The 11,467-nt window shown below is 38.5% G+C and overlaps 1 protein-coding gene across 1 annotated transcript in view; it reads left to right on the forward strand.

Annotated features, from left to right (window-relative positions):
- The window catches only part of PSMA8 (proteasome 20S subunit alpha 8), a 31,915-nt gene that overhangs the window by 18,155 nt on the left and 2,293 nt on the right, over nucleotides 1-11,467 (forward strand). Inside the window, exons 3-6 of the mRNA XM_007458393.1 lie at nucleotides 1,155-1,279; nucleotides 4,745-4,867; nucleotides 10,579-10,698; nucleotides 10,814-10,876. Of these exons, the coding sequence (XP_007458455.1) occupies nucleotides 1,155-1,279; nucleotides 4,745-4,867; nucleotides 10,579-10,698; nucleotides 10,814-10,876 (431 nt within the window). The remainder of the gene's footprint in view (nucleotides 1-1,154; nucleotides 1,280-4,744; nucleotides 4,868-10,578; nucleotides 10,699-10,813; nucleotides 10,877-11,467) is intronic.

Below are 11,467 nucleotides of genomic sequence, written 5' to 3' on the forward strand. Positions count from 1 at the left end.
AGTGTCTTTATTTCAAGCCCAGGATATCCGGAAGCAAGGGTAAAAGCAGCAGTGATGTAGCTGGTACTGCTGAAGAACTGAAGAGATTCTCAACGCAGGAAATGACAAAGGGATTTTCTTTATTTGACGAGGCACTGTTAGTTTTTGAGGACAGGACCCGAACATAGAATGGTACACGTAGGTCGCAGCAGCCATTCAGAATGCAATCCAGTGCTACCGTGTCATCTATGACGAGAAAAAAAGAGCTTCTACCCAGACATCACTGGATCGTTTTTTCAAGCATGTAGATAGAATTGAACCCAGCAAGGAGCCAGAACCTGTGCCATCAACGTCAGGCGTGAGTGAAATTGCAGCTTGCCCTCCGTCTCCTATTGCTGACGATCCTTCAGCTCTACCATCTCCCACCTCCTCTCCCTCCTCTACTCAGTAACTCTTCTTGCCTGTTCACTCGATGGCAGCCCCTGTATGCCAGCTGTTGTACTGTACTACTGTACTTTTCAAGGTACTGTACTGTAAAATTAAAAATGTTTTCTTTATTTTTAGTGTTTGTTTTTTATGTATTATTTGTGTGAAAAGTATTATAAACCTATTACAGTACAGTACTATGTAGCCAGTTGTGTTCGTTGGGTACCTAGGCTAACTTTGTTGGACTTAGGAACAAATTGGACTTATGAATGCACTTTCGGAACAGAACTCGTTCGTACGTAGGGGACTTACTGTCCTGTGAATTAAACCGTTTTGATCTTTGGGCAATAGGTGACTTAACATTAGTGTTTAAAGATTATTCTTTAAAACAATTTTCTTTAAAAAGTAAATAAGAATGGATCAGGGCTTCCCTGGTGGCGCAGTGGTTGAGAGTCCGCCTGCCGACGCAGGGGACGCGGGTTCGTGCCCCGGGCCGGGAATATCCCACATGCCGTGGAGCGGCTGGGCCCGTGAGCCATGGCTGCTGAGCCTGCGCGTCCGGAGCCTGTACTCTGCAACGGGAGAGGCCGCAACAGTGAAAGGCCCGCTTACAGCAAAAAAACAAACAAACAAAAAACATATATTGGAAAAAACAAAGGATGTTACAAGAAAAATATCATGGTGGCCAAAACCCTTTGACAAGAAAAAATGTCATCCTTTTTTTTCTAATGTATCGACTACTTTTATAGGACTGACTGCTGATGCAAGAGTAGTAATAAGCAGAGCTCGTGTGGAGTGCCAGAGTCATAAGCTTACAGTTGAGGACCCAGTCACTGTAGAATATATAACTCGCTTCATAGCAACCTTAAAGCAGGTAAGCCAGTATTGCAACAGATTTCTTCAAGTTTTCTTCTTTTCCATCATTATGGGTCCTGTCATGGGAATACTACAGTCACCCAACCATTTAGTCTATTAAAACGTGCTAAATTCCTTATTATTTCTCACACTTAACTTCAAACTCACATTCTTATTCCAGTGGAGTGGATTGATTTGATATCAGAAATCTCAATCAATGTCAATTCTGAGAATTATATTAAATTTTAAAAAACGAGTAACCTTTTAAGGAGATTTCTACAGTTGTACAGATTTCTACATCAGAGATGTAGCAGTAAAACACATGTTTTAAAGTTTTCCAAAGAAATACCCATGATTCTTTCACCTACAAAGCTAAACACAACTGATCAGGTTTAGATATGACTTCTTCTGAGTCCATGTGTAGAAACATGATTTGACATTTAGTATAATCATGATGTATACAAGTATCGTTTCATTTATTATCATTTTCTTTGTTCTTTAAATATGGCAACATCTCCTTATACTTACCATCCTTATGAACTATATAGTACTGTTTCTAGTTGCTATCTGGTAATTATTTAGGTTGTTTCCAGTTTCTTTCCTTTTCTCCTTTTCTCTCTCTCTCTCTGCCTTTCTCTCTGTCTCTCTCTCTCAATCTGCTGCTTTAATAACATTACTCTATCTTTGTCACAGCTTTTCTTTTTCTTTTTTGAATTATATTGTTAAATTAATTTTCAGTATGGAATTACTAGATTAGAGATTGTAATTAGTTTTAAGACTCTTGTTATACATAGCTAAATTGCTTTCTAAAAAGATTGAACAAATTTTTATTGTACAACTAGCAATGCATAAATACATCCCTGAAGAATCATCAGCATTGGGTTTTTCATTTTTCTTTTATCTTGCAAATAAGTATAACATAGTACTGTAATAGTTGTTTTAATTTGTATTTTATAATTAGTAGTAAGGTCAATTTTTTTCCACATGTTGGATTGCTATTTTCATTTCTCCCAGTGTAAACTATCTTTCCTTTTGACAGGCACTCTAGTAGTTAAGAATGTACTCCCAGGAGCCAGAATTTTGGGATTTAAATCCTGGCTCTGCTACTTCCTAGTTATTGCCTTGGGAAAACTGTTTTGCCTCAATTTTCTTATTTATAAAATGAGTGTTACAATAATGTTTATTGAATTGCAGTATGGATTAAATGATTTAGTACATTTTAATGCATTTAGAATACTTCCTGGCATGGATTTTACCATTTGTCTACACAGAGAGTTTTTAACAGGTTCTATATATTCTAGATATTAAAGTTTTAGATTACATACATGTATTTTTTTTTTTTTTTTTTTTTTTTGCGGTACGCGGGCCTCTCACCCCTGTGGCCTCTCCCGCTGCGGAGCACAGGCTCCGCATACATGTTTTTTTTTAAATTTAATTCATGTTTCAAGAAAGTTCAACATTTTTATATTGTTCTGTTTTTCTTTTTTTCTTTGCTTTGATTTTCCCAGTAGTTAAAAGGTACTCACCAAAAAACAAGGTGCGGAACATAGTATATACAAGGTTCCCAACTGTGGTTTTTAGGTTTTCTTTTGGAAATACAAAAGCTATTATGCATGGAACATTTATAGAAATATACATTGTGAATCTGTAACAGTGTGGTTGCTACTGAGGAGGAGGCTGAGGCTCTGGGACAAAAGAGTTATCCCCATGTACACCTTTTGTTCTTTTAAATTATTTTAAGTTGTGCATGTGTTACTTTTTCATTAAAAAGTGGTTGATTAGGACTTCCCTTGAGGTCCAGTGGTTACGACTCCACGCTTCCAGTGCAGGGGGCGCGGGTTTGATCCTTGGTGGGGGAACCAAGATCCCACATGCAGCACGGCGCAGCCAATACAAAACAAAACAAAAAAAGTGGTTAATTAAGCAAATAAGGTAAAAGTTTCTCTCCTCTAAAGTATATTTACAAAACATCTACTTCATACCTAGGTGTGAACTAGGAACATTAGGAAATACAGAAAAAAAAGACAAACCCTATTCTTTAAGAGTTTATATTGTGGACTTCCCTGGTGGTGCAGTGGTTAAGAATCCGCCTGCCAGTGCAGGGGACATGGGTTCGATCCCTCATCCGGGAAGATATCACATGCTGCCGAGCAACTAAGCCCATGCGCCACAACTACTGAGCCTGTGCTCTAGAGTCCGTGAGCCACATCCACTGAGCCTGCGTGCCACAACTACTAAAGCCCACGTGCCTAGAGCCTGTGCTCCACAATGAGAAAAGCCACTGTAATGAGAAGCCCACGCACCACAACGAAGAGTAGCCACTGCTCACCACAGCTAGAGAAAGACCACACATCAACGAAGACCCAACACAGCCAAAAAAATAAATAAATAAATTTATAAAAAATAAAAGTATGTTATTAAAAAAAAGAGTTTATGTTTTAACTCACTATTTGCATTCAAAATTTAAAGTTGTTTGGGATTCCTTGGCGGTCCAGTGGTTAGGACTCCATGCTTCCACTGCAGGGGGCCTGGGTTCAATCCCTGGTCTGGGAACTAAGATCCCACAAGCCACGAAGCCAAAAAAAAAACCCAAAAAAACCTGAAACTTAAAGTGGCCTATAAATATAGATATAACACAATTAAAATTTAAAAATAGATATGTAGACAAGTCCAAGAAGAAAGCTAGTATAAAGCTATCTCAAGCCATAGAGTTATACACAGTTCCTACAGTTGCCTACAAATGTAGTCCTGAGTTTTCTGCCAGGGCTGCCTCTCTGCACAACTTCTGTGGTGGATGCCAGTCTCAGAACTAGTGTGAATTCCACTCCCTAGAGCACAAATTCGGAAAGTTCCTGGCACTAAAGTAAAAAGAAATACCATTGGTTTCCAGTGCCCCACTGTCAGTCAGGAAAAAACACATTTTTTCTTCAAGAGAAACAGAGGTTCCTTGTCTTGGTACTGAAAGAAGTGTCTTAGTTGGGTTTTTATATAGAGATAACTTGGTATAGTGAACAGAATATACTTGATAGTAATAGTATCAAGTAAGAATACTTGATAATAACAAAGTGTCCCTCAAAGTAAACCAAGGACATGCTTCCAAAGCACAGCTCATTGAAATCAGCTTTATTGGGAACCAAAATGATATGACATGCACAGTTCTCTGAAGTAAGAAAAAAGATTACAGTCCAGTTATGTTACCAAACTCACATAAGGCAACAAGAAAACAAATTTAAGACCATACATAAGAAACTTACAATTTTATTTTACATACCGTGTACATTTATTTCTTAAAATTTTCATCACGGATTGTGGTTAGTACAGAAAAAGGAAGAGGATCTTGAAGTTATACACAATAGGAATTAATAAAGATCATTTTATCAGGAATACTTTACTATTGGAATTTGTTATTTGATAAGTAATAGTGTTGTCCTTTCTTTAAAAGGCCTCATATAGAAAGTAGTCATGAAAACATTTTATTTTTCAGAAATATACTCAAAGCAATGGACGAAGACCTTTTGGTATTTCTGCCTTAATTGTAGGTTTTGATGATGATGGTATCCCAAGATTATATCAGACTGATCCCTCTGGTACTTATCATGCTTGGAAGGTGAGTCATGAATTTGTTAATGTATTTTAGAATTTGAGTAGGTGCTTTATCGCTTTCAGGGACATGACAACAAATTATGTTGTACTAAAATATTGATGGTAGTATAAAATTTATGTAACAATTTAGTTAGTCAGAAACTATGATTTTTTTTTTTTTTTTTTTTTTTTTTTTTTCCTGTACGCGGGCCTCTGACAGTTGTGATCTCTCCCGTTGCGGAGCACAGGTTTTTTTTTTTTTTTTTTTTTTTTTTTTTCCTGTACGCGGGCCTCTGACAGTTGTGATCTCTCCCGTTGCGGAGCACAGGCTCCTGATGCGCAGGCTCAGCGGCCATTGCTCACGGGCCTAGCCGCTCCGCGGCATGTGGGATCTTCCCGGACCGGGGCACGAATCCGTGTCCCCTGAATGGCAGGGGGACTCTCAACCACTGCGCCACCAGGGAAGCCCTATGATGGTTTTTGATGGATAAAGAAACACTTTGGTTTATTAATCACAGGATCTTTACTTTTGAAAAATGTGACAAACCAAAATGTATATAAATGGCAAAGTAAGATAAGTTTCTTTCTATCATTCATTCCTCCATATTAGTAGGATGCTTGCTTTGAGTAGAAATAGTCCTTTTGTTTTCAGTAAAGAATTAAATGAACTTTTAAATCTCATGGTGAAATCTTTAATATATCCTCTAGTCTAGGAGAGTCAAAGCACCCCACACTATGAATCCATACCTATGTGTCAGTACCTGGCAGTTGTATCCACATAATTCCTGGAACATAGTTTGTTTTCCAGAAAAGTTGTTACTCTTGTTTTAGTACCCAACTGCTAACTTTGTTTAATGGTAAACTCAAATCTAATACAAAAGTCTAGGGCTTAGGGAAACTAGTGACAGCTTGCAGAAGTGAATTTTTGTATATTCTCATATATAAGAATAAGACTATATACTATAGAGTCTAAGTGATTTTGACTTTATTAAAAGTTTAAACACTCAGGCTTTAAATAATTTTATAAAGAGCTTATTTTACTATTATTAAGGGCCCAATAAATTCATGGGAAATACTGCCTTGGTCTTTAAACCTGTATTAACTAAAAGATTTGATTATAGCTGACCATACTCATATAAGATGGTTATGAGTTAACCAGGTCAGTAAAACAGTGGATTATATTCTTGCCACAAAGATCTGAATACTTGCGTTATTAACTGCACATCTTAAAAAGCTATCTGGACAATCTAATTGGTAACCAGAAACTATGAATTTACCTGATGCAAATGCCAGACTTTTTTTCTGCCGGTTAGAAATCTTTTACAGGTACTAGATTTCATGTGCCTCCCAAATCTATGCCCTAAACAAAACAAATTATTACACTCAATCTTTCTCTAAATATTTTGAAGTCTGCCATCTTCTGTTTACATTTATCATTACATCCTGACCTTTAATTTCAATATCATAACAATTTCTAAGTTTACATAATTTTCTATTTTAATTTGGTTGCTCCCTGGGGGTTATATAGAGAAGCATTTTTATTTCATTTCAAGGTCAGTCAGGAAAATTATGGAAATTTTTTTAATTGTTGGGGATTTCATTTATCACTCAGGTCTGAAATTGCTGCTGTGGTACTGCAAGGCCACGTGGTGGAGGTGGGGAGGGTGTGAACAGCGTGAGCATGTGCACACACACACATGTACACCCCGTTATCATCATTTTACTGATTTTACATGTTGTACTTTCTTATAAGATTTTGGTTGAAGGAAGCATTATGCAGCTTAAAAAAATCATCAATAACAAAAAAGTCTTGGAAACTTTAATTTTACGTATTTGTTAAGTAAGACTCAGGAGTTAAGTGATTTTTTTTTTTTTTTTTAAGTTCACTAGTTAATAGCAAAACTGGAATTAGAACTCAGGGTCTTCTGCTTGTTAGTCCAGTATTCTGTCCACTACTTCAAGCTACTTCCCTAGGCCAAAGGATTCTCTATACATTTAATATAAATTCTGATATTCAGTCTTTAAAGGTGGAGTAAAATCTTCCGGTTTTATTTTTATTTGTGGGGGGGGGGGCGTGCTATGGCACTTTAAACATAAGATCAAGTTTTTTTGTTTGTTTCTATGTTTTGTTTTTTTACTCTGACCTACTACACCACGTAGCCTGACAGGATGGTATAGAGGACTTGAGAACACAGCTCTGGTACCATGAGATGACAACACTGCAGTACTAGGCTGTAGTCTTACAGGGTACACATAGAGGACATGTGAAATAGATACTAGAGATTTTTGCTTATTAGAGTAACATGATCTGATTTATATTTTTAAAGTATCTCTTTTTTTTTTTTTTTTTGCGGTACGTGGGCCTGTCACTGTTGTGGCCTCTCCCGTTGCGGAGCACTGGCTCCGGATGCGCAGGCTCAGCGGCCGTGGCTCACGGGCCCAGCCGCTCCGCGGCATGTGGGATCCTCCTGGACCGGTGCACGGACCCATGTCCTCTGCATCGGCAGGCGGACTCTCAACCACTGCGCCACCAGGGAAACCCTAAAAGTATCTCTTTCATTGAGAACAGATTGTAGGGTAGAAGCAGGCAAACAAGTTAGGGGACTCTTAATTCAGGCAAGACCAGATTTAGATCAGGGGCAGTGGCCAGTGAAAGGTGGGGATAGATCCAGTCTAGTCTGTAAAGGAGGAGAAACCAGAAAGCAATATCCTGGATCCTAAGTGAAAACAGTATTCTAAGAATAGCTGATCAGCTGAGTCAGTGCCACTGATGGCTCAAGTAAGAAGAGGACATGAAATGACTGAATTTGGTAACAGGCAAGTCATTGGTGACTTCGGCAAGGACAGCTTGGATGGAGCGATGGTGAAGAGCTTATAAGGCCAAGTGTTTTGCTGTTGTAGGTAACACTTTAAAACAGGAACAAAGTTAATATGTTGTATATTTCAGAGCAGTGTTTCTCAAAGTGTATTTCTTTTGATGTTAATAGGTGTAAACAAGCTCTTTAAAGCTAATTAATTTTGAGAGATGTTTTTCTAAAGAAATTTAATAAATTTTGTTACGTTCTGCATCTTCTAAAAGGCGTTATAAATATTCTAGATGCAGCTAAAGTAGTAGCCTCCAAGATTACTTGAATTTGGAACCCTTTTATCATAGATCCTCTCTCCACTCTGGTATTCTTTGGAAAATATTTTAAAGGCCATTTAACCATCATTTTTAGGAAGTATATTAGGAAGTGCTTTGGGGATCAGCATTTGTTGAAGGGAAGGGAACCAGATTAGGCTGAGGGAAAAGTTGGACTGCAGTGCAATCTCAATAAAGGCCTCATCAATCCCATGGGAAGCCCTGGATCTGGGGTAGCTCTTCAAAGTTGTTCCAAGTTGGGGTGAGGGGACTGGACATTAATAGCTCTTCATCAATCAGTCATTGGACTTGGGCCAACCCTAGATAGTACAAGACCTTAGATGAAGCAGCTCTTGTTAACAAAGGCACCTCTCAAAGAAAGTTAAGAGCTGAGGGCTGTGTGCCATTGGCACTTCCAGCAACTGTAGGAATAAGGCTTTCATTTCTGAAGGGGGGTGGGGCAGTATGTCACAGGAGCTACTCAAAGGTGTATTCGTGAGTTATTGTTCTTGGCTCCTAACGACAGAGATGCGATGATTCTTCACACAGAAGGATTTATTTCTCCCACATAATGAGAAGGTTGAAATAGGCAGTTGCTGGTGTTTGTCTCTTTTATTATCTTAGTCTTTTCTCATGCTCTCAAGGTAGTTACTAGACCTCCAGCCAACATGTCTGCATTACAGGCAGCAAGGATTACTAGAAGTTTCACCCAGTTACTTCCACTTGTATATACTTTTTGGTAACAGAGGGTAGGACATGACATTTTTCAGCAGGCACGTTGCCTAGAGTTCTGTTACAAAGGAAGAATGGACATTGGGGTTGGCAGCTCATATTGTTTGCCACAGAAAATTGTCATTAATCTGGATAGGCAGGCAGGAAAAACACTACAAACCCATCAGAGTCTGTTGAAGTGAGCTGGAGTGGGTGATCGGGTCACAGGGAGGGTAGGGGCATGAGTGTGGCAAGAAGCAGCTAGATTTTAGGAAACCAGTCAAATAGGTTAAGAGTTAAAGAATTTTGACATCAGCAATTGGAAGAGGTGGACAGGAACGTCACCAGGAATTTACAAGGTGACTTTTAAAGGCTCAGTGAGATTTTTTGACAAACCACTACCTTATGTACTTCCTCTCTGGGCAGCAACCAATTAATTAACCAAAACAAACTAGAAGCTGATAAACTCCAAAGTCATACCAGGCTGAAGGCTTCACCTTTGATCTTAATGAAATTTCAAGGCCACAAAATCTGATTTAAAATTTCACAACTATTTATTTTAATCTTCTGAAATATAAAAAAGTTCTGTCGGGTAGCAGAACTATATACTCATGTAGTACAAAAGGTGTGTTTTCATCCTCATTTCCTAAAAGACCCCTCTGAGATCGCTTCCCAGTAATCATAATACCTACCAGTTGGAACTGAGACATCCCCCATTTCGTGCCAGAATCCTTCAGTGAAAGGATGGGCCTTTCTGCTGGTTCTTTTCTCTCTCTAGAGACATCACAGCAAGGGCCATGTGGCAGCATGGGGTATAGAGTTCAAAGCTTGGATTGGTGATTCCGTTGACTTGGTTTCAAAGCTCAGATCTTCTACTTACCCGCTGTATGATCTTGGGCAAGATTACTTAAGCCAGTGGTTCACAATGGGGGTGATTTTGTCCCATCTAAGGGACATTTGGCAATATCTAGAGACACATTTGGTTGTCACAGCTGAGGCCGGGGTGCTGCTGGCATCTAGTGGATAAAGGCTGCTACACATCCTACAGTGCACAGGACAGCCCTCACAAGGGCAGAGCTATCCAGCCCAGGATGCCAACAGGGCTGAGGTTGAGAAGGCTCTTTTAACCCTGTATGAATTAGAGTAGTAACGGTACCTATTTAATTGTTTTTGTGATGGTTAAGATGAGATAATCCATGTAAAATGCTTAACATAGTGCCTGGCACATTAAGTGCTCTGTTAATATAAATTACTGTTATCATCATCATTATCATTACTAGTACTGGATATTGAGACTAAATGGAAAGAACATGCCATATGCTACCTGTAGTTATGCAGCCAGGAAAATGCATTTACCTCTTCCCTTCATTTGATGAAAATTTCTAAAGAACAAAGAAAAATGGGGCATGGAACAGAAGCAGCCTTTCTTGCTTATAGTCAAAGGATATAATGAATCAGTAATTAGTATACTTATATTCTAAGTTCTAAGAAAATGATGCACAGTCCTATCCACAGAAACAACTTTCTTCTTCACAGTGATGTCCTTTTTTTTCTTTTCTTCTTTTTTCATCATATTGCAAAGTTATGTCTCCTTTCCTCTTCACATCCTTTCAAGTTTCAACCCTTTTAATCTTTTCTGACTACTAAGGACTTGGGAGCCATTAAGGAAATAGAAAGCACTGGCCAGGAAAGCATTGGTATATTTGAAAGTCAGGCATGCCATCACCACAGATTATTCATATAGTAATCAAATGAGCTGTTGAAATGTTTGCTAAATCTTCGAACCTACAATCTTCATTTAGTAATTATGCTAAGAAATATTGGAGTAAGCTCTAAACCTCATTTAGTAACCATAAGTTCATTCATATTGCAGTGATATTAATAATTACCTTCTATCTTTCAAGGCAAATGCAATAGGTCGAAGTGCTAAAACTGTCCAAGAATTTCTAGAAAAGAATTACACAGAAGATGCTATAGCAAATGACAGTGAAGCTATCAAATTAGCAATAAGAGCTTTGCTGGAAGTAAGTGATCTAATAAAGCATATACAGAAAAGCATGTTTTTTCCCCTCATTCAGTCGCCTTTTAAAACAGAGACTTTCCTGAAGTAATTCTAAAATTGCACTTGTTTTACATTAGGTTGTCCAATCTGGTGGAAAAAACATTGAACTTGCTATAATAAGAAGAAAGCAACCTTTGAAGGTAAGTCATTAACCAAAGAGGAAAAAATATCTGTAGTATAAAGTATTTTGACAAAATTTAATATGTTGTTGACACCTGTGAATCTTTTATTATAAGCCTGAAACATCCATTAGCATCCACTGACACTATGATGACTTCTGTTTTGTTTCTGTAGCCTAATAGTCACTAATTTGTACATGCTTATTACACAAGCAGTTATCTATTCCTAGCCCTCTGGGAAGACCTAGATGTGCTGAGATCTATATATAGGCCTACCCCATTTAGTATATGTTCCTATAAGTAGGAACCCCTACTGAGTCAGTCCTACATAGGGTCAGTGTAGCATATTCCTTACAAAGATTCATTCCTGGCACCATATAGAGAACAGTTACTCTTCCTGTCTTTACATCTTCTGAAATCAAGATTAGCTTCTAGCCAGTGTCATTCCGCTGCCATTTATATAATTGTTGGCCCTCTAGGCTTCTAACATAATGTTATCCTTCATTATGTCAAAAAACCACCCTTGGGCTACCCTGGTGGCGCAGTGGTTGAGAGTCCGCCTGCCAATGCAGGGGAGGCGGGGTCGTGGCCCTGTCCCGGGGGATACCGCCT

The sequence above is a fragment of the Lipotes vexillifer genome, unplaced genomic scaffold (genome assembly GCF_000442215.2).
Source record: "Lipotes vexillifer unplaced genomic scaffold, Lipotes_vexillifer_v1.1 scaffold1342, whole genome shotgun sequence".
Lineage (NCBI taxonomy): Eukaryota > Metazoa > Chordata > Mammalia > Artiodactyla > Lipotidae > Lipotes > Lipotes vexillifer.